At 48.5% G+C, this 23,832-nt stretch overlaps 1 protein-coding gene across 11 annotated transcripts in view; it reads right to left on the bottom strand.

Annotated features, from left to right (window-relative positions):
* hivep3b (HIVEP zinc finger 3b) overlaps positions 1 to 23,832 on the bottom strand; it is a 104,746-nt gene that overhangs the window by 5,702 nt on the left and 75,212 nt on the right. For all 11 annotated transcript variants that reach the window (XM_023807666.2, XM_023807668.2, XM_023807665.2 and 8 more), the window contains 2 exons: positions 8,227 to 13,032; positions 6,311 to 6,459 (listed from right to left, as the gene is read on the bottom strand). In XM_023807666.2, the coding sequence (XP_023663434.2) occupies positions 6,311 to 6,459; positions 8,227 to 12,498 (4,421 nt within the window). In that variant the 5' untranslated portion in view covers positions 12,499 to 13,032. The remainder of the gene's footprint in view (positions 1 to 6,310; positions 6,460 to 8,226; positions 13,033 to 23,832) is intronic.

Here is a 23,832-nt window from a genome sequence, read left to right as displayed (position 1 = left end):
CAATAACCGAGAGTAACTTAGAAGGGGTACCAGCAGCTGAGGTAAACAAGCAGCATAAACAGCACCTCACATTATAAGCAGACTGCATAGAGGCTAAGGAACCAGGGCTCAACACTGTCACTTCTAATCCTGCCAGAGGAATGGCTGTTGTACCCTTGAGGTAGGAGCTGAAAATGAATGGCAAGTGTGCTGTTACAGTAAAGTGGGAAATTAACAGGAAAAAAGTTAAATGAATAATGTGCAGCCAAGGGAATGTGTAATCACAGTTATATTACTAATTGCAGTGACACAAGGCCTTTAAAGCCCCTCCATTAAACACAAATAGTTAATAAGGGCAACTGAAAGATCTTAATGTCATGTTATAGATCTTAATGTCATGTTATAGATCTTAATGTCATGTTATAGATCTTAATGTCATGTTATAGATCTTAATGTCATTTTATAGCACTCGACAACTGTTTGCAGGGGCCACAGCACCAGCAGAGGGCCTCTACGGCTGGGAAGGCTGCTTCAGACAGGGAGGCCCCCAGGAGGCTCCCATTGACCGAGGGCCCACCTCTTTGGCTCACTGCGCAACCACTGTACCCTCACCCCCACCCCCACCCGCAGCCCAACCCCCAATCCTCAGCCGCCCCAGCAACCGAAAGCTCATTTTAGCTGCCGTAACATGACGGAGAGGCTGGAAAATTCTGCCCCCCCCCCCCACCTGGCAAAGGCTGCCAGTAACAACAGCAGAAATGGGGTGGGACAGCCTCATCCACACAGTTGCCAAAAATAAACCAATAAACTGGGGGGGGGGGTACACATCACACCACACTCCAAGCAAGTCTGCTGTAGCACCCTATAAAAATCATGTTTACTCTGGCTTATTAATATTTACCAGACCATTATGCCTGTGGGAGGCTGGTGGGGCTTATTTCTGCTTCTGAGGCCCGTTCTGGAAACTGTACCAGAATGGACTGGAACCCATGTTATGGCTGTCGTCCTCAAAAATGAATCCAGAAACTTATATATCTGTACTTCCAAGTTCCAAAAAAAAAGTTCCATTTAGAAATATTCCAACAGTACATAACATACAGATATGCATGTGTATGTGTGTTTGTGTGTATGGGGGGGGGGGGTGGTTTGTATAGATCACATTTGAGGACCAAATTGTTCCCCAAGTACAGTAAAACCTGAAATTTCCCTACTTTTGGGGACATCGTTTGAGGTCCCCATTTGGATAACCTCAGGTTTATAAAAATCTGTGAATGTAATCAAAAAAGTAGAAATGCCAAAAGTCTTGTATTTCAGTTGGTTACTTATGGTTAAGGTTAGGGATGGGTAGAGGTTAAGGGTGTCGTGATTGTGATTAGGGTTTTTCCCATAGAAATGAATGGACGGTCCTCATTTAGATAGGAAGACCAACTTGTGTGTGTGTGTGTGTGTGTGTGTACACTCAGTGACAAGTGACAAAATAAGTTAAACGATCAGATGTAATGGTGCAATTCAGATGTAATCTGGTACATGTGCAGACCAGCGATGGGTATATAAATGATTCAATTTGCAAGTGGCTGGCACGTCTAGTCACCAGACACAGAGGATGCCTCATAGACGCATTAGACAGCATTACCAACACTTGATGGAGTTTGATAGGGGTCACATTGTGGGTTTGCATGAGACCGGCTGGTCATATCGTACAATTGCCCGGCAAGTGGGGTATGCAAATGTCACAGTCACCCAATGTTAGAACCAATGGGCACATGAGGGCACCGACACACGTTGTTAAGGTTCCGGTTGCCCAAGACAGACCACACCAAGGGAGGATCGTTGTATTGTGCACCAGGTATTACAGAACCCCATGACATCTGCACCTGCCATCTGGACACAGATATTGGGCTCTCTATATCACCCTGTGCCATCCCACACCGTGTCTCGACGACTGGCATTAACTGTACTAAGGGTTCACCGTCCCATGCTTAGGCTGCCGTTAACACCAGCACAGAGACGGCTGTGTTTGGACTGGTGCCGTAACCGAGAGGCCTGGACTGATGATGAGCGGCATCATACCATGTTCAGCGATGGATCTTGGTCCTGCATTACCACAGATGACCATTGTGCGCGTATGGTGGCACCAAGGGGAGAGCCCAGTGTTGTGGACAGACACATCGCCGTTCACATTCCTGGCATTCTAAGGAGTCTTTTTTTGGTTATTATAATCGAATGATCATGATTACCACCGAACCCTCATCCATGGACAGCAAGCAGACAGCAGTTTAGCGCAGCCATCTGACACCACACAAGCACGAGGCCGTGGCGCTCCATCCCCGTTCACTGGGCACAGCATCTCAAACAAACCACAGCCCCACCACTCTCTCGCCAGAGAGCTCTGAATCTCAGTCTTCTCAGGCGTGACCCGTCACACGTGCCAGGCGCTCTGACGGATGGGCCGGCTCTCGCCATGGAGAAGTGGCAGCGGCGGGGGTGCCGTGAGTCACGGTTGAGTCAGTTCCGAGGCCAAACTGTCCCTGCAGACGCTGCACGAGTTGTCCAGATGGACGGCGGCACGGGGAGGCCAGCCTGAACACTGCGACCCAGCGGAACTGCTGCTTACGCTGATAGTCTCTAAACTGACCCTTTCAGGCAAAATGAGCTCATGGGAACAGGTTGCTTACATACTCCTAGGCACAAATGCAGAACCCTTCTGGGACATGAATCAGCTGCCTTTGGGTTACAGGGCCTTGTTTGTACTATAGCACTGCCAGATCAGTCTCACCACAGGGGGCGCTGGGGAGCAGGAGACCCGAGCCCCACATGACACCCACCTCAGCAGTATCCCAAGACACCTGGAGTCTCATTTATCAAAGTTGTGTAATACACTAGTGGCCAAAAACGAGGAAACGCCTACCATGTTTGGCATTACTCTTTAAAAATTACTACGCAAATTTTGGCAGTAATATGTTTATAAACAGTCAAAGAATGTTACAGATATACACTGGACGATTAACTGAGCAATTGAAGCAACAGTTAAAGTTCTGTAATCTCTAAAAATTGGAAGTGTTTCCACAATTTTGGCCACTAGTGTACAAAAAGATGTCTGAAATGTGCATACACAATGTTTTACACGAAATCCCGGATTTATCAAACAAAACTTTGCAGGAAAAAATGTGTATTTTTACAGCAGTGTAACAATTTGGCGTATGCAACAATTTGGACAAATCTGGAAAAATGCCCCTAAGTATATTATTTTGTCGTGCCTCCACCTCACACTGATCAAAATTTCTCTTCTTGTTTATTTGTTTATAGCCGGTATCATTGGACTTGATTTGAAAGGCTTGATTTGCCTATTATATGAGCCGCAGTTTATTTGCATTGAGTATTCCTGGTCATTTGTGGGTGGCGACTGGGCAGGATGTGTGTGCGCATTTTTTTCCTTTCATGTGCATGTATTTTTTCACAATGAAATTCACGCAGTTTGATAAATGAGACCCTTGCTGTTCTGTGAGGGAGGGAGGGTGGGAGGAAGAACACCACTCAGCATACAGCCACCACATTTGCTCATATGCATTAAATGCTGCTATACTTTCAGGTTTGCTCCCGCTCTATCAGGATGAAAACATATAGTCAATAATAATAATTGGATTGCTGAGTAGGCGACTGCCCAGGGTTGGTTCCCGGCTGCGCCCATTGTTCCCGGGATAGGCTCCTGCACCCCCCGCGACCCCAGTTTGGATTAAGCGGTTTCAGAAAATGGATGGATGGATGGATTGCTGAGTATTTATAGAAATTGGGTTGTGTGAGTGTTAGAATGAGGTCATCTGCTTAAAAGCAGTGAGGTTGGTGTGTGTGCATGTGTGCGTGTGCCAGTGCGTGGATGCGCGTACATCGAGAACACTTTGCTCACTAGTCACGGAGCATGGAAAATGCTACTCTCTGACAGTGGTGCTAACCTCTCCACCCAAGGGACAAGATCTGGACCTGATGTAAGGCAAGCATTTTGTCCATGATGGGTCTTCAGGACCCAATCTAGGTCAGTCCGTCCGCTAACGCTCTATCGAGTCTATCGAGGGGTTTGAAGGCCGACGGCTCCCTTCCCTGCACCTGCTATGCTGCTGTGGGGCTGATGTGACACATGGACATCTCCTGCACGGTGAGGAACACAGATTTACACGACGACACCAGACTGGGATGTGTCACGGCGGAAAGCTGGAGCCACCGGGGGCCTTCTCCTGTCCCTGCAGCTCACGAATAAACTGAGAGGGAGACCGGACATACGTAGGTGGCGAGACGAGAGGGCGGGGAGCGGTCTACCTCTGTGACGACAGCGCGTATTCCTGTGCCCAGAGTCTGGCCCGCGCTTCAGAGAGAACTGCAAAGAGAGAGAGAGCAAGGGGAGGGGGGGAGGGAGAAAGAAAGAGAGGGAGCCCAGAATAAAAACTAAGGATTGCCGAACAGAAAAATAAAGGGGGGACAGAAGGCGAGTGGGGAGAGGAAGAAACAGAGATGGAAGACAGGAGGGAGATTGGACAGGGGAGACAGGAGAGAAGTCTGAGGAGAGAGACACGGGGGAGGGAGCCTGCCCTTCGCTGCGTCGACGCTGTGCTCACCATAACCCCCCGTCCCCCCCGGACACCACACACCTCCCGCCGCTGTGCTCCCCTGTCCCTCTTTGCCCTGGCCCTTCTCCTGTCACACCTCCATGTACAAAATAACTCCCTCGCTCTGAAGTCGGTTTCATTTCAGGAAATGCAGAGGACAAGAAATAAATTTAATAATAAAGGCAACCGTCCCATTTGGGGGAAAACTACATGGACAGAGACTTTCCTTGTGCCGGACCTGGCTGGAAACGAATTTTCTCAAAAAGTACCTTCAAAGTGCTCCAGCATTCCCCCTTGCAAAGTCGGAGGATTTGAATTTTCTGTGTAAACAGAGTCCAGCTGCACGTTACGTAAAGGGAGTCAACGTGGGGCTGAGGCCGTCGACAGACCCAGCTCTGTTGGCCCGGCAGTACGCTCCAGCACCTGCCACAGGCATGCACATGCAGTCACGTTCCTCCTGTGACACCAGCAGTGCTACCCAAAGCTACACTACTGCTGTGGCTGAGCTCAGTCACAGGAACACCCAGGCATAAGTACCCTAAAAACAGCTCAAACAGCACCAGCATTATCCCATTCAAAGCCTTCCTTGGCAGGGTCTTTCCAGCATAAATTGACCTTTCCCAGCTTTGATTTTCCAAGCTGTTCCCCTGATTACTTCTCTGAACGTTAAGGCCCCCGAACTCACTTGCACGAACATCACACAGTCAGAATGTGTGCACCACGCCTCCATAGACAGAAACATCTTCACCACACCTCCAACACTGAGAGCAACATCGACAGCGGGTGACATTCAACGGGACATGTGACTTCCAGCCAATGAGAAGAGGTGCTGTCGTTCGGTGGGACACCTTCGCGTGAAAAGGAGATTCAGCAGCTCAGCAGTGATTTTGAGATGGGATGTACGTGGGGAGCGACATGTTTCTTTTTACATTATTCCCCCCAAAATAAGATTTATAATTCTGGCCTTTTCAGGAGAAGATAAAATTAACCTGAGGCTCAACTTAAATTTATGTGATAGTTTCGATGCTATTTTTATTGAATAGATTCAACTAAAGTAAAATCCTAACCAATAATTAATTTTATACAGATAAAGCAGTTTAAAACAGGAAGGTAACCTACACCTCTTGGCAATAACAATGCTATGAAATGACATGGTACGGCTAGGTGGAACCTGTAAGGTGTTAAAGGTGGGATCCTAGGAGACCGACATAACAACACGCACCCCTGATACTCCTACGCAGACCCTGCTCCACCTATGTAAACAACATACACATCCGTCCACTTCTGTTAAGGGCCATTTGTGAGGCGAGTTATTTTCTACCCTTGAGCTGAAGAGCTTCACAACCGCAGGTATTTCCATGCCTGACCACCAGCTACAGGGGTCCACAGTGAACAAAGGTGCCCTCCTTTCCTCTACCTGGCTCAAAGCCCACTGTGAGAACTGGGAAAAATGACTGCATCCACAGCGCAGCTTAAGACTAAGATTTAGAACTGAGATGCGAGCTTCTGATTAATGTTCAGGATATGATCTTTGTAAACACCTGCATCAAAGTCATCCTTCTAGTTTTCATAAAACCCAAATTTCGCACCACTAATTCTGATGCTGATGTGTTTCGCTAACAGAGAACATGAGGACACTGTGGTGGTTTAAGGAGTGGACTTCGTGTCACTATTTAATGACTCTATAATGAACTGGGGGGCACAGGGTCTCTTTCTGCCTCTGACTTGCTTACCCGCCCTCGAAGATCCGGATACGCGATGGTTCACAGCGTTTGGATGTGGAGGGCGCTTCCTCCTCCCGCTTCCCTTTCTTCTCCTCCTCCTTCTCAGGTGGAGGTGTCTCCTTCACTTCAAAGGGGGTGTGGGGAGGTGTGTCTCGTACCTATACTCAGGACAAACAAAGACGACTTCAGTGGCTCTCCTCTACACCACATAGTACAGAAATGACGAGATCAGGGGGAAACTCACTCACACAAATTTATATCACTCCTACAAATGTATGTCACTCACACAAGTGTATGTCAAACCTACAAAATGTATGTCACATCTACAAGTTTATGCTACTTGCACAAGTATCCTATAAGTTTGTCACTCGCACAAATGTGTCACTCACGCAAGTATGTCACTCCTGCAAGTTTATGTCACTCCTACTGTTGTGTTTTGCAACATGAGGCTTTAAGTAAACCTTACATATGAATCAGAACCAGAAAAAACTTTATTGATTCCATAGGGAAATTGCTTAATGTATAAGTGTGCTTGCAATGAAGGCTCGAGCTCATCAGCGTGCACCTCCCAAACTCCAGAGGACACACTGTCACCTACCAAAGCTTTATATCCCTTATGTATTTATCATAATTGTTTAGCTGATGCGTTAATACACAGTAAATTAAAATCACAATGGTTAATACAGCTGGATATACAGTTGGAGGAATTAAGGTAAAATTAGAAAAGATTAAAGATTTAAGTGAAATGGACGCTAAGTGAAAATCACGATAGGCTAGGCGTCACTGTGACTGTGCTTCATGCTGCCAAGTTTGAGGGTTGCTGCTATTTTATACAGATAAAATTCTTATACAGTTACGCCAGCATTACTCTCACTCTTGTGTGCATTGTTGGCAAGCGTACAAAATTTGCTCATAAATGCGCACATTGGTTTTGCATTGGTTAGAAATGATTTTGTTTTTATTATTGGTTTTAATGGTGGCTACCTGACGTAGTCACTAAACCAGAAGTGGGTTTACATAGCTTCCTCCAACACAGACATTATAAACACATATAATATAGTTTTACTATGTAGTTTAATACTATAGAAATCTTTTGTTGTTGAGTTCATGTGCGTTTAAAGTACTTTTTTTTATAGAATTCTAAGGCACTTGCGTGTAAAGTGTGGCGTGCTCTACCAGAGTGACTGGGGAGCGGTCCCTGCTGTGGTAGGAGGAAGGCTCAGAGGGCAAACACAGCTCTGCGTTCCTCTGCGTGGATTAGACATGCATGATCATCAACATATCGATTATATCTTAATAAATCAGTTTACTGCCTCTACTTTTGCATGAGCTCTGCATGCATTTGTAAGAAATTTTACAAAAGTTAGTGAGGAGCAAAAAATCAAAGAAGACCTAGTCCCCAAAAGACATTTGTCTTCTGATGTATGGAATACTTCAGATCCCACAGAGACAATGTTGACCATAGAATTTGTCGGCACCACTTTGTGTCTGTTGGCACAACTCACAGCAACACCACCAACTTATCTGACAACTGACAACCTCTTTATGAAGATAATTAATTCTATTTAGCTACAGTTTATATTGGTAAATATTACAATTCTTATCACCAAAAATCAAATATCGCAATGTGATTTTTTTCTCCAATATGGCTGAGCCCTAATCAGAGGGCTGGGTTTCTCTGGCTCTAAGTTCTCAACCATGACATCTATAGTCAGCTGGGTGGCTGCGGATGGAATCAAGGGAATAGCGCTCTCCTCCAGGTGTGCTATTGCTCAAGAAGTTCTTCTTCCGATAGAGGAGTATGAAGCAAGTAGCTGACACAACATTCTACAACTGACTGGGGAGAAAAACTGATTTTGATTAAAAAAATGATTTGCTGCATGATGTCAACAATGTAACCTAAACATGATGGCTGTTAGACTTACTTCAGTCATACGTGGCTTCCTGGCATTAGCTGGAACCAGCTTGCCAGCAGTGGGTTCTGGCGCCATGGCTGTGGTGTAGGTCTCCAGGCTGTGCTTCTGCTTCGAGCGCAGCAGCGCAAGTGCCACCTTGGTGGAAAGGCCAGGCAGGTTGGGGTTGTGCATGCTGACACACCAGGAGGAGTACACAGAAGCCTGGGGGTCCCTCTGGGGGGATGGGTTGGGTTTCACATAGTTCAGGTAGCACCAGCTGACCGAGGTGGTGGTATGAAGGCTATGGTACGATGGCCCCTTGTGACTTTCTGGACCCAAGACCCGGATTCTTATGCTCTCCTCCTCTTCTTCCTCCTTGGAGGGCGCTGCCTCTTCTGGTGCTCGCTCGCCCTTGTCTTCTTTTGGCTCCTCTTCCTTTGCTTCCACCACCTTCTCTTTGCTTTCATGCACCAGAGCAGCTTCAATAGCCACCTTGTCTTTAGCCTTTTCACCATCACCTCCTCTTCTGATGCCTTCACTGTCTTCCTTCTCCTCTTCCTCTTCTTCCTTCACACGCTTCTGTTGCCTCTGTGCCTCAGTACTGAGCTCCAGGCTTCCAGCTGGGGAAAGCATGCGCTTGCTCCCACCCACACTTGTTGATCCATATCCCTCTTCTGAACCCATCCTGAGCTCCAATTCCAAAGGCAGGTAACTCTTTGAAGTGGGGATCGTTAAGTATGGGCTCTGCAGTGTACGCTCCTCTAGCTTGCTCGTGAGAACCATAGTGGAGCAGCAGACGGGCTCATGGGATTGGGTGGTTACGAGGATCTGAGAGAGGGTGGTGTACATTGCACTGGCATAGGTGGGAATGTGGGTCTGGAGACGTACTGGCACCACAAGTGACACCACTGGTGCCAGCTGCTCTAGACAGGGTGCGATGATCGGGCGAGGATGGTGTGGTTGGTGATGATAGGGGATGGGTGTCTGCGAGGAGGATGAAGATTCTTTGGATTCCCGAAAGGGTTCTTTGGGAACCTGAAGGGTTAGTCCACTTGGCATGGGGAGGTAGAGGGCCTGGGCAGCACCAGTTGGATACTGCAAGGGAAGGAGTGATGAGAAGGGCTGAAGAGGAAGACCCAGGTGATCTGCAATGCGGAGCTGAGCTGCGTGGAGTGGGGGTGGAGCAGTCTGCAAATAAGCTCGAGGGATGATCTGAGCAGATGGGACATCAGTCATGCCTGTTGTGGCAGGTAAGAGCTGAGCTAGCTGTCCTTGGGGGAATGTCTCTGGAGTTTGTGTATGTTGGGGATAAACTGACTGGGAGAGAGAAGGCAGTGAGGGTTGAAGAAGCTGTACAGACTTTCTTAAAGAATCTGGGCTATGCCTGGAGGAGGAGTGTGCCATGCTGGACTCTGAACCTGAAGATGGAGCAGGATGAGTAGTGTAGGACAGGCAGACCAGAGGAGTTCCAGGTTTGGCAGATAGACCAGCAGGCTGATCTTCCTGATCCGGCTCCCCCAGCGTGGCATGTTTCACCAGGAGGCACTTCCGTCTCTCCCTCCAGGTTGTGGAGGAGCATTGTGGGGAGAGGCAACCATAGTCAAAGGACTTGCTCCGGGTTTCAACGATCTGGGCAGGGTGTTGGGTGCTTGCAGGGGCCTGCTCTGAAGCTGAGCGCCTCATCTCCCGATGAGGATGGTGATGCTGGTGTGGGGCAGAAGGAACAGTCAACATGTGGGAACCCTGGGAGCCTCTAGAAGCACCAGCTGGAGCCACCTCAGAGTCAGGTTTTCCTGAATCCTCAAAGGAAGCAGACCGGCTAGAGGCATGGGATATGCTGCTTTCCTGACTGGGACTACGAGGCAGTGAAACTGACTCAAAGCTCGACTCCCCAGAGGACTGGGTTGCCTCAGCTAGTCGAAGGCGTTTCTTCTTTGGTGGCAGCTTCTCAGCTGGAAGCTGGGCTAAAGTCTGACTTCTCTGAGGCCACTGGAATTCCTCCACCTTCTCTGGTTCCTTAACCAATGATGTTATAGCTGTGGTTGGGACCGGCACCATGTCTGCATCTGGCTCTTCGGTTACAAGGATCTCTGGCACTTGAATGTTATGCTGGCGAACCAAGCGGGATACTGGGTGTGGTTTCGGCGGTGGCTGCTGCTGAGTTTTCAGTGGCAGCGGTAATTGGTGTTCCACAGAAGGCAGTGGCACGCTAATTAGTTTCTCATCTTTCTCTTGGCTTTCCACAGACATACTTTCCTGCTTCTCGAATGAGCTGGTGTGCTGGATCACAGAGATCTCCTTCCAATTGCTTCTTCTGTCTGGTTCCACTTGTGTGGAAGTGCTCAAAGAAGTCTCCCTCTCAAACATATCTTCTCGTCCCGGTACAGGGGTAGGGGCACTAAGTGGAAATGAAACAGCTGCTGGTCCTGGGCTGGGAGGATCCTCCTCCAGACTCTCCTCTTTCCTCCTTTTGCGCACAGCCATTGCCATAGCCCTGAATTTATAATGCATCATTTGAGGTCTGTCCTCTCGATAAGTGCTGCTCTCCGGTCCCTTCTTCGGTTCCTCAGGCTGGCGTGCCGTGCAGAAACTGCGACGGTGTGACTCATAGCTCTCTCTTTTCTTACACCGGGTACCGCAAGCTTCACACTCGTAAAGTCTGGGTCCACGGCGCTGCTTTCGGCTCGGGTCAGATGTCAGAGGGGTGACAGAGGATGAAACTGAGGGAGAATTCTCCTCAGGGATGAACTCTGCTCCAAGCGGTACCTCAATTGCAGGCTGGCGCTTCAGCATGCGGTGATGGTGGCCTACACGCATCTCTGCTACCACAGCTTGCCTTTCGTCAAACGAATGACTGAGACGGAAACTGCGAGAAGTGGTGGCAGAATCGGCCTGGCCTGCTGAGGAAGGCATTGAGTGGCTTCTTAGGAGAGGCACTGTAGAAGCCTGACCAGCCATCAAATCAACATTGGGGAACTTGGGGCGGAGGGATTCACTTGAAAAGCCACTAAGACTCATAGGAACAGCACTGCTGCTACTGGGTCCAAGTGCTTCTGACTTGGGATCTATGCTGCTTTTCCTGGAGAGGGAAGACCTTCTGGGCTTGACACTGTCGATTTCACTGGTGTCTACTACAGCTTCGTTAATGGTAATAAGTTTGGTAATGTGCTCTATGACCTGTGTCTTAGGCACCGTAAAAGGGATAGTCTTTTCCTCTTGCCCTAAGGAAGAAGTGGAAGAGGACTGAAGGTGTTGGTGATGAGGGCCCCTTTGCTGTTGCCCCAGCCGTCCATACTTGCCCAGAATTATTTCAGCATAGGTTTTGGCATTGGTATTTGGAGGACTCACCTGGGACAGCTCAGTGCTCCCAGAAAGGGAGCAATAACCTGACTCTGTACTACCCTTACTTCCAGGGCCCAGGGAGGAAGGTGGATCATCTGAAGAAGCTACTGGCACACGTTTCCTCTCACTTAACCTCATGGCTAGTCTCTGTTTAACTGCCTGGGAGTCCTCAGCTCGTTGTGGCTCCTCTAAGTTTGGTGTCTCTGTGCTTCCACTCTTCTGTGAGGTCAGTTTCTCCTGGGAGGACACTGGGGCATGTTGCCCTGTTTCATCTTCTGAGTCTGTGCTTTCTCCCTCTGTTGGTTCTTCTGGATCCTCCCCCAGAGCACCCCCCTCGGGTCCACCTAAGCTATAGTCCTCCCTGCTGGTAGCCAACCCTGCTTTGATCCGGTGGGCATGGGACTTGCGATGTTTATACAGGTTGCTCTTGGTCTTGAAGGAGAATCCGCATGGGACACAGGGGTAGGGGCGCTCTCCAGTGTGGGAGCGAATGTGCTTCTGGAGAACACTAGGCTTGGCACATGGACGGCCGCAGTAAGTGCATACATACTTTCCCGGCTTCTGGGGCTTACGTTCCCGCCTGGGCGGGGCACCCTCCTGGACTTCTTGGCTGCATTGTGATGGTATTACCTGGGCATGCAAGCCTTGAGTGGAAGAAGATGACTGAGAGGCTGTGGGAAAGTTCCCTCCAGAGGGACCTGGGGCACCTGCAAGCTGCCATGTCGGTACTGCTGCAGAGGTAGAAGACTGATGCTGCAGCCGGAGGAGCTGCCGCTCTAGGTCACTACGCTTAGGCTGCCGGTGATGGTGTCGACCATGAGAGCCATGGGGAGGTCGGGAGGGAGCCTGTTGCAGCTGCTGAAGCTGCGACAGATGGTCCTCCGGGGGATGCTCAGACAGGGGATGCTCTTGCCCTGCAGACCGCTCCCCACCGGTCGGCTGGCTGTGCTCGGCCTCCATAGAGTGGGGAGGAGGCCTTAAATAAACACTGGGAATGCTTCTGTCTTAGTCAGACCACACCGCCTCATTGATTTAGCCACAAAGCTGCAGAGCTCTCCCAGTACATAATGGCATGGAGAAGGCTCTGCAAAAAAAACAGCCAGAGGGTGTCTGAAGAGCTCCTTTTGTCTAGTGAAAAAGGTTTCTTCTTCTTTCCTTTGTTTCACTTTATAATTATTAAAATTTCATGAGTTTCTTTTTAAATCATATCCATGTATGGCAAAGGCCTCAATGCAACAGTATAAACGGACACCATCAAAGCGGGGCTAAGAGTAATATCCAAGCAGAATGTAGCAATCCATCACCCAGCGCCGAACACATGATCACTTTGCATCTTGATCTTCCCATGGTTTACTGCAGATACCCAGCTTATTAGCACCTCCTTTGGACTGCTCTTAGAGTTGGTCCACGGTCAGACAACGGTCCAGATGCACACAACAACTTTCTTCTGAGACCCCTCTCAGCTTTCCGCTGCTGATTGTCACCTCACTGGTTCTGTGAAAACAGACAGAGAATGGAGTAGATCATCTCATACTGTAAGTTATTATTATACCTGGTATTGACCTGTCACATGACTCACACTCCCAAAGGGAAAGAGCCTTTTCCAGGTTAAATCTGAAGGTATATCCCTGCATGTGCTTGATGTTTTTCAATCAGTTTCCCTTGTACTGCTCACAATGTACAAACACTAATGATTGAATTATCATATGAGAGGTTCTAGACATTAAACCCCCGGAGTCAGCCAGAAATTTCGCCAAACCGTTTAAACGACTCAGAGTTTTTGTCATATAAACATTTAAAAAACACCCTCAGTCTACTTTTCAAATATATATAGGTAGAAACTAAATATATTTTTACAGCTTTGTGATACGAATAAAAAGAAAAAGAGTGACTGACTTAAGTATCTGCGTCTTGAAGCAGCTCTGATCACTCACTTGCAAATCGCGCTATTCACATGATAACGACATGATAATCCGACAGTTGGTATCGGGTAAAGAAATGTGTGAATACGCCCATTGTGACTCAAATAAACAAGAGCACATGTCTGGGTAGTATTTACACTGATTGGCTACAACATGGCTTATGCATTCGTCTCTGCTGCTGTGTTTGCACCAGCGTTGCCACTCTGAGCAGCGAATCTCATACCTGTTCTCATTTCAGCGTTGTTCATTCGCATGCGAATGCGGTTTGAATACGTGGTAATGCGGCTATTTAGAATGTGAATAGCGATCTTCAGGTGAGAGCGGTGCTACACGCCCCCAATGCAAGGTTAACATACCACAGCAAATTAATTCATCTTATGCAACAAACTTACTGAAAAATCTGAATCTTTCCCATCATTTCCTGCTACATCCTATACCTTTGAAACAAAACTCATGCTGAAGTCACAACTATATACGGATAACAATAAGATGTCAACAAAAGACTAAAGATGAATTAATGGACAACAGATTCCTACGACATCGCTACAGCTCCCGGCTGGATCCTGCTATGTTCTGTAGGAAAAATTCTTCATCCTCTCCACATCCATTGGTCAGCATCTGATGCCAATCCAGAAGAGATTTTCTCTGCTATCAGAGTCAAGATCTGGGTGTAGTTTAGCCATGAAGGCAGTATCCCACACTACTAATGATGGTGCCCATAATTCTGTTAAATCAATATTGATTTCTCAGTTCTAATTATTTTAACATTACTATTTTTTAATCTATTATATCTTTCAGTTTTGCAGTCATGTAGAACAGTAAAACTGCACCTCATTTCAAAACAGCATCTGCCAAGAAAGCATATATTTTTAAGTTCTAAAACATAACAGTTACTGGATTTACAGTATTGGATCTCACTTTAAGTATCAATTCAATCCACCCAATCCTGTACAAACCTCATCAGGCAACACCTTAGATTAAGATGCCTTTGAAGGTGAGTCAGTGATGTTGGCACTGTCAATAACTCAGTGTCTACATATGAATTATAGTCCTTGTCGAGCGTTGAACCCTCTGGCTAATGTCTGAAGCGAAACGGCAAGAGGCTTTCCCGTCAACACCTGGCCACTGCCCCACCGCCCCCCACCACACCAAACTGCACACATTAGGGCACAACACACAAGCAGGCTTTGACTTAACATGCATACAAGATCCAAGGTCCCTTAAAACCTTTCCACCACTGAGGTTTATTACCCTCAATGGGAACAGATCTAGAGGTTATTCACTTGCAGGTCATGTGTCTGACCAGGCATATGGCACTTCTGAACATTTTCCCTTTCTTTTTTTTACTCAGCTGACATTTAAAAGTCCTTGACTAAAGCACAAGTAAAAAGTGCACAAGCACTAGATTTCTAGTCCAGAGGGTCCAAATCTGATTCATCTAAGCGGCCGAATGGCAGTCATGTTGTAAGAGATTAATCTGAATTGAAAGCCGTGCCATTCATTAGTTGTCAATGATCACTTCATTACGGCTAAATCTACAGCAATTTTCTGCCACTGCCCAGTTTCAGGGGCTACCGCATTTCGCTGTGAGTCATTTGCACAACCACCACAAAGGCAAAACAGAAAACACAGCGTAAAATCAATGTCCCAGGTCCACTCACCACCAACACAACAGATAGATGTTGCTGCTCTCGGAATAGCAGTCACCCATTTCAGCCTCTCGGCTGTGAAAGTTTACTGGACAACGGAGGCTGCTGGATAGAGCAGCTACATTTAATTCTACAGATAAAAACAAAGGGACCAAAAATATGAATGAAGCCTTTATTGTTAATATCATCAATATCCACCCACTTTGGCAGGTGGAACTCCATTGTGCAGCCAAATAAAGAAATACTTCGGGTATCTTTTGTTTTGGCTTAGAGGAAGAGAGACATGTTTCCACACAAAGGAGCACAGAGTAGAGGACAATACGTCTCCTACTCTAACGAACACGGTACGGATCAGATCCTCAGAGTGGAATCTACAGTGTCTGGATAAATGATGCAAGCCACACTCAAGCTGGGCTGGAAGATTTGGAGGCTGGCTCAGTTTCGGAAAACAAGCACACACGTGGAGCGCATGGCCCCTCTCGGACAGAGCAGCTGGCTCGCACACGCTCCGCAAGACTCTAGCTCTGCCGGGTCATGGCGTGGCATGCAGATTCGCTCAGAGGGCTCTGCCTTAGCAGGATAATTGAGCTAATTTGTCTCTAATGAAACGCAGATTCTCTTTGGAACACTGCATTTGGGGCCTCATCTGATTTCTGGAAAACTGTGAAAGGACCCCCCCCCCCCCCCCGTCCACCCACCCTGCTTTTTCCTGGAGAGCAAAAGTGAAATGAATAAGCAGAAAAGAAAAAGGGGGGGGGGGGATTCCAGACAGTGCTCCCAGCACAGCAGCATTCAGGCACTAGGGGGAGCTGTAGATAAGGGGAAGAGGATGAGAGGGGAGGGAGTACTGAAAAGAAAGATGAGGTGAACGACATGAAGAGTATCAGCAGACTATCTGCACTTCAAACCGCCGCAGCCCTCTAGCCGCACCCCCCCACACAGGCAGTCAGGGCAGCGATGTCGCCACATAAACATCACGCACAGCTTCAGCAGTCATACGTCTCTCATGGTCATTATCCCTAGTGCATCCCTCAGCTAATCCATCCCACTGGGGAGCAGTCCTGGGCATCTCTGGCAGCATTTTGCGGTCGGGGTCCGAATCCAGCCACCTCTCTTTCAGAACCACCCCCTCAGCGCACATGGTGTAATTCCCAGTCTGTCCCACTGGCTTTCACAACGGCCGACTCCCGACCCAGCCACCTTGCCAGATGTTACCCACCAGTTTTTCATGTCTTCCAAAAAAACAGAGGGCAGGCTGGAAGAGAACTTGCCCACAACAAATGGAAATTATTCAAAGTCCCCATCGCTATACATAATGGCGACTTTTGTGGATGACACTGGCTCCGGCTGAAGCGGCAGAGTTGCGTGACGAGTTTTTAACAAGGCCGGTTCTGTGAGCTTCGCGTGTGTTTCCTATATACTGGCTTCATTACTCATGTGACTGCCAAAACAGACACCCCAGCCCTCGAATCCCTGGAATCCGCCTTCATTGCTAGACTGAGTTTGTTTTCTCAACATCTGTTCACAACACAGCAGTGAGTATCGACGTAACAAATGTGTGAAATCCTGAAAGGATTCTTTCATCATGTAGGATTCATTTTCAGTCACACTTATTGTTGTGTAGAAAAACTGCTGTATTGATGCTGGCTATGTCACATTAATGACAAAGCACACTTGAAGTCACTTGAATGTCCAGGTTCACTGTGACTCCATTCTGAATAAGTGGCTATAGGAGAAGAATGGAGACACACAAGATCCCGCAAACAGAACAGAAATAAAAACAGGAAACCTTACAAAAAAATCCGAACAATAACCAGAATACCATAAAGCGGTGAATACTTCAAACATTTCTCACTTAAGCACTGATCACCAGCTCAGAGTGACAGTATATGCTAATGTTACTCTCTCTGTCTGAGGTTTGATGTAAGCTGGGTCGAACTCATACCCTTTAAACACGGTGAACCAGTGCTTAATGGAGAAACTTTATTCCTCACATCTAAAATTTATATTATATATTATCACTTTATAGCTTTCAGAACAGATCAAGCCACATCTAAGGGGGAGCATTTCTGACATATTTAATATTATGGCCCCACATGAGAGAGATGGTTTATTCCTTTTTAACACAGGGGTACTGATGGGGTACATCATCTCCATACAAAATACGGCAATATGATATTAAATAGCAGTATTTCCATCACTTGTAAGTGGTGTTTTAAGCTTTAGTTTGCTTCTATCAGCAATTGTTTATGTACCTGAAAAACACACATATAATAACGTGTGTCTGTATGCAAAAAGCATGTTCAATAACATGACATGGAGCAGCCCCCCCCCCACCTCCAGGTGGCACAGTCTGCATTCTGTCTGCTCCACTGGTCCATTCAGTCAGCTAGAGGGGGCCCCCAGCGCGAGATCTGTCACAGCGCGGGAATGCAAGGGGGGAGCGTGTCAGGCACGTGCGGGTCACGTGCCGCTGCGTCATGGCAACGCCCCCCCCGTGCCTGCTCGGGCTGCCATTGCTTCTTTTGTGTGGTCCAAGGAAGAGGGCGGGAGGGAGAATCGGAGGGGGGGTGCATTTGGGGCAGCAGCTGGTTCTGGAGGGATCCTCACACGCTCTCCGTCTGCTGCCGGCCGCAGGCAGGCGGGACTTAATGATCCTCGGCATCCCATTGATGCAGGCGCCCCTTAAACGGACCGATTAGGACGGTTTAGGGCAGTACGAAGAGCAGCTAAATTATTCATGCTGCTTTAGCTCTGAGCCCCAGGATGGGGAAGCCCACAGAGCTGGGGGGCGGGGGTGCTGGTGCTTGCATGCACAAATGCACGGAGCAGGGACCCGTGACCTTAGCCACCATAAACATGTGCTGGGGCCAGCAATCAGGCAGAGTGTCACACGCTCACGAGTGCATGCTTATGCACACACACACACACACACGCACACACACACACACAGACCCATTTGAATTCATATCTATGTAGAGACCATCCATTCATTTCCAAGGGCAAAACCCTAATCCCAACAATAACAACCTTAACCCCTACCCAGCCCTAACCTTAACCATATCTTTATCACATTGTGCGAACATTTGGTCCACACACACACACACACACACACACACACACACACACACAAGCTACCCGAATGTTACCCGGGCCTCTGTTTCAGCCTCTGTTTATGGGACACCAGTGGGAGACGCATCACCCCCCAACCCCCCTGCCCCCCCCAAGCCACCCCCAGCCCATATTAGTTCCATTCTGATGCGTACGGCTGAACCACCAACACCGGCCCAGGCCAGAAAGTGAAAGCACACTGAACACAGTTGTGCACTTCATTTCCACTGGGGAGGCTCTGCCATTTTTTTACTAACATCCAGTGCAGGGGACATGAGGGGCATGTGCACCACTCTAATATTTAATTTCACATGACATTCACCGGCCCCAAGGAAACAGACCTTTACATGTAAATGATTAAGTCGTATCCCCCACAATACCAAACTCTCTCCTCTGCCAGTGATGCAGTGTAAGTCCAAAGGGAGGTCAGTCACTGTGGTATCAGTGACTGGCATGTGGCATGACAATGCTGCACAGAGCCCTGCACACCACCCTCCATCAAGCCCATCCTGCCTTCAAGTCTGCCATAGACAGCAGGATGGCAGTGACTGGGGGGGGGGGCAGGAAGTGAGAGTGAGCAGCGGGGCGGCGGTGCACAGTCAGCAGAGCGGGGAGATCTTGCGGTCAGCGGCTAGCGAAGGAGGACCGCGGGGAGGCCGGCACTCACTCGCCCTCCTTCTGTCTCTTTCCCCTTATCCCCTAATTCTCAGCACCTCTCACAGGGAGAGAGAGAGCCCTCACTCGCTTACACACACACACACACACACACACACACACACACACACACACACACACACACACACAGCACGCGGCCACCATACGCAGAGCGGCCTGGGGCCTGGGGCTGCCGGCAGCTCTGATCTCTGAATCCCAGCCATGGTGCTCAGAAGCCGGCTGTATCCGAGCTGTATTAGGGCTGCTCAAAAAGACTGTCCAGCCAAAAAGCCTCAGGGTCCCACAGAGTCCGAAGCATCATTCTGTAGGCAGCAGGAACAGCTTTCTGAGGATGCAGACAAAGCGGGCAGCCAAGAGGTTGAAGCACAGGAGGGCTAATACCCAACAGCAAACCATTACACCGCCAACGTATATACTGACATATACTGTACTGGAGGATGGATTGAGGGATAGATGGGGGGATGGATGGACAGAGGGAAGGACGGAGGGATGGTTTTAAACATACAGATGAATTTGGCAAGATACACTGATGGAAAGCGAATCAGCGGGGATGTGCGGGATGTAAATGAGCCGTTTCCAAATGATAACGAGCGACTTGGCGGCCCACAAGACAGCAGCACCTCCCGTGCGGTGAGGAGGTGCGAGGAGCAAGGAGCCCGGACTTCATCACACATGCAGTGCAAATTGGCAGCAGTGTGTGTGTATATACGCATGTGTGTTTGTGTCAAATATACATTACCGATTGACCAATTGTCTCCACAATGTGATGAAAACCTGTTATTTGATGTTGCTGGGATAATTTGTTTTGGTCCACACAAGGGGAAATTCAATAAACTCTGTGACTGCAATCAAAAAACTAAAAATGCCAAAAGACTTGTACCTTGTTTGGTTACTAATGGTTAAGGTTAGGGCTGGATAGAGGTTACGGTCATCATGTTGGGATTAGGGCTTACCCACAGAAATGAATGGAGAGTCCCCACAAAGATATGAGCACAGGTCTGTGTGAGTGTGTGCCAACGTGAACACTAGATTTGTAGTAACAAACACTACAAATGTCTCAAATGGTATTTTAACTCAAAACTGGCTCTGTGTGAACAATCTCATTAAGAGTCTAATTTAATTAAGGAGTAATTAAAGTACATATTTTAAGGAAGCTGCACATGGTGATGAATGTAATCAGTTTTGGAGTTTCGTCATGGTGGGATTCAATCTGTATTCATGTAAGAGGGAAGAGGAACTCCCACGATGACTGTGGCTGACGTTTTCCTGGGTGCGGGGAGCTGGGCGTGTTTAAGAGGAAGTGGAAAGTTGTGTGAAGAGCTGGCCAGTTACCAGTACCAGGCGCCCATTTAAACAGTTGAGACCTGTGATGAAGTTTTTTTACTGGTTAGTCACTTCTAAGGGGTGAACCTGGACACATTTATGTTTTGAAGAGTGGCTTGGGACTAGTTAATGGCTTTCGAGGGGTGCTAAAGAGTGAAGATTATCTGCAGGGTTTTGAAAAGTAGGTTTACCGTCTTCTAAGTGTGGGTTGTGAATTAGTTACTGGCTTCTGAAAAGATGTTTTGAGCTAATTACTAAAGCATGTGTCTCCACTATGCCAGACCACTGGTAGAGTTTGAGTTGTTAAGCATCATGGATGTTTGAAACAAGACAGTCGTGAAAAAGGTCTGTCACCACGGTGCAGGGCAGCCCCAATCACACCCCCAAGGACACCCCAAAGCACACCCCTATACACACCCCCAAGCACACTCCTATGCATACCCCTATGCACACCTCCAAGCACACCCCCAAGGACACCCCGAAGCACACCCCCAAGCACACTCCTATGAACACCCCCAAGCACACTCCTATGCACACCCCCAAGCACACCCCTATACATACCCCCAATCACACCCCCAAGAACACCCCTAAGCACACCCCCAAGCACACTCCTATGCACACCCCTATGCACACCTCCAAGCACACCCCTAGGCACACCCCCAAGCACACCCCTATGCACACTCCTAAGCACACCCCCAAGCACACTCCTATACACACCCCTATGCACACTCCTATGCACACCCCCAAGCACACCCCTATGCACACCCCCAAGCACACCCCTATACATACCCCCAATCACACCCCCAAGCACACTCCTATGCACACCCCTAAGCACACCCCCAAGCACACCCCCAAGGACACCCCTATACACACCCCCAATCACACTCCTATGCACACCCCCAAGCACACCCCTATGCACACCCCCATACACACCCCCAAGCACACTCCTATGCACACCCCCAATTACACCCCCAGCCAGCTTCCTCACTACCTGGCAGCCTCATAGGCTCTGAACGCCGCCGTATGGACTTCACCATCCAGCAGTACACTGTGGCAGGTAATAACCGCTTCCTATCCTCTTCCCTTGGCACACCACGCCCGCTCCCCAGGAGCCTCACGCCAGCTCCGCGGAGGCGACCTGAGCGGGCGCAGCCGTCTGGCAGATCCCCCTGCACATTTCACATGGCTGGCGGAGGCGACGTTAGCAGATCTGACAACAGAAATGTCACCTTGCTCTGCACATGCTAATTGCACCTCGCAGACGGATATAAATATCTGTTCACAGACCGGGACCTGGATTTCATTTCTAGAAGTTTCTGGCAGAACTGGCTCAGCTTTTGATACCAGGGCCGGAGGAGCCTGGGCAGCAGGGATAGGCTATTTCGGGGACGCCACTGTAATGCTGTCGTGGATGCTGTCCCCTCTGCTGTGACTATTATCATCGAATGAGCAATGGTGGTCAAAGCACCAGCAGATAGAGGTAAAACGTAGTTACCACTGAGTTATACTTTTAACCTTTATACGGATTAGTTAACCCTAGCGAACAAATACAAAATACTGCATCTAACACCATGATATGACCACAGACATCCATAGCTCCATGTCTCCCCAGAAGGTCCTCTGCAGCACCAACAGACCCCCTGGTCATTTGTCCCATGTTCTGACAGGAGAACACCATAAACACAGCATCCTGTGAGGCACCAGTCTGCGAGCCCAGTCTGTAGGATTCCGGGGCACCCCTGAATGGCCTGCAAACATTCTGAAGCCTGCACTTAATTCAGGTGCAGAATATTTCTCATAGTGGTGACCCGTTTTTTGGTAGCAACCAAGCACCACCAGCCGGCAGCCTAATCACCACTCCACAGTCTTGCTAAATATAGTCTCCCGTCGCCTCCATTCAGACAGTTTAAACAATGGTCACGACGCGAGCTTTCGGCGGGGAGTTCGCGGATTTACGCTGCCAATTTCCGAAGGCATAGAACCCCGGTGCCACGAGAGCGGGTCCGATTCAAAACAGCGACCACAACGGTCCGGCACGGATCTGAGAGGGAGATAAGGAGGCGTACGGAGAATTAGTATGTGCTTGGAGGAGAACAAAACCCCTGCAACCTCCAAAACGCCTTTCATTTTCCTTCTCTCCCATTTAAGGGAGCCCAGCACCGGTTCCTATGGAAACGGGCCTAAACCGAGTGGCAGCAGATGGAAGGAGAGCTGCAGGTCTAAATTTATCCCCCAGCATCCTCCCTGAGTACAGACACACGCTGGCGAGAGGAAGTGGAGGGACGGCCTGCCCGCCGCGGCCTGCTCCCCCAGCACCGCACACCCCCACTTTTTGAACACCAATGACAGGGACCACAGAGATGGCCTCTTCCAGCATACGAAGCCTCCCTCATACCACACACGCTACCAAGCAGACCTCTCCATCTCACATGTTTGTGGGGGTCAGCTGGCCGCTTTGAAAGTGCCTCTCTCATTGCCAAGCTCACGCATCACACAACACCCTACTCCTGCTGTATTGACGGTGCTTCTGCATACCCATCCATCTATCTTCCAATTGTTGGTGGAAAGAATCAACAAGCATAGCTTTCTGAGTTTACGTAACCCACCACTCAGCCCCTGTGCCCTGTCACATGACCACGCTAAGCCACTTGGCCCTCATGGAGAGCAGCAAGTATAAAGTGTAAGAGGTCGCACAGGACCACGAAAGACAGAAACACCACTGAACGTTTGTTCTCAGCCGTGTTCCACGTATAAGTCACTTAACCACAGTGCTGCAAAAACTTTACTGACAGGCTTTCCTTCATAGCGGATGTTTGCTGTACAGATAAATGTAACGCAATAGAGGAGGCTGTCCTAGTGAGACCCGATAACCAAAACAAACACAAAAGCCTATTTGTTTCTCTAAGACTGATTGAGTGCAAACGACGAGCTTGCTCTCGCATTTCCAGAACATCTGCTACCCCAACCTCCAGGTGACTGTAAGTTGTCCAAAGATGCCATGATGAGGGAAAAAATAGGGGGACACAGGTTAACAAGTGTTCCAAGATGGCCTGCAAGCAATTTGTCTTAGCCTCTAAATGAATCACCTAGTCATAAAGGAATCAATTCCACCCAAAGCCACACGGTGGAAATTCTGATGTTTCTCTTAAAAATAAGGTACCTCTATTATGGCATAAACCAAATCAAGCTGAACTTCTGGATCTGGAAACTCCTGTAACCCTCAGAGTCATGATCTGTTTTCCAAAAAAACACAGAACTTTCCAATAACAACTCAGAGTCATAAAGAACAAGGCAAACACCTGAGCTGCCGCGAAGAAAACGAAACGGTTCACATTACCTGGATGCTTTCTAGTATGGGGTCCGCAGACGAGGAGAATCGTTAAGAAGCCGCTGACAAGGTCATGGGCTGGCAAAGGCGGCAGCTGCAGATACGCTGGTGAGTGGAGGCCATGAAAACAGAATGTCCAAAGGTGGTGCTGGGTTTTATACCCCTGTGAGTCTGGTGTTCACTGCCCCTGGCTCTAGTGCAATGCACTCAGCCAAGCCTGACATTCTTTGCAAGCTTCCAGCCTTATACTGTATTCTTCATTAATATCACATACATACTGATTTTT

This window comes from Paramormyrops kingsleyae, chromosome 9 (genome assembly GCF_048594095.1).
Source record: "Paramormyrops kingsleyae isolate MSU_618 chromosome 9, PKINGS_0.4, whole genome shotgun sequence".
NCBI classification, from domain to species: domain Eukaryota; kingdom Metazoa; phylum Chordata; class Actinopteri; order Osteoglossiformes; family Mormyridae; genus Paramormyrops; species Paramormyrops kingsleyae.
This window is presented reverse-complemented; position numbering and strand designations above follow the sequence as displayed.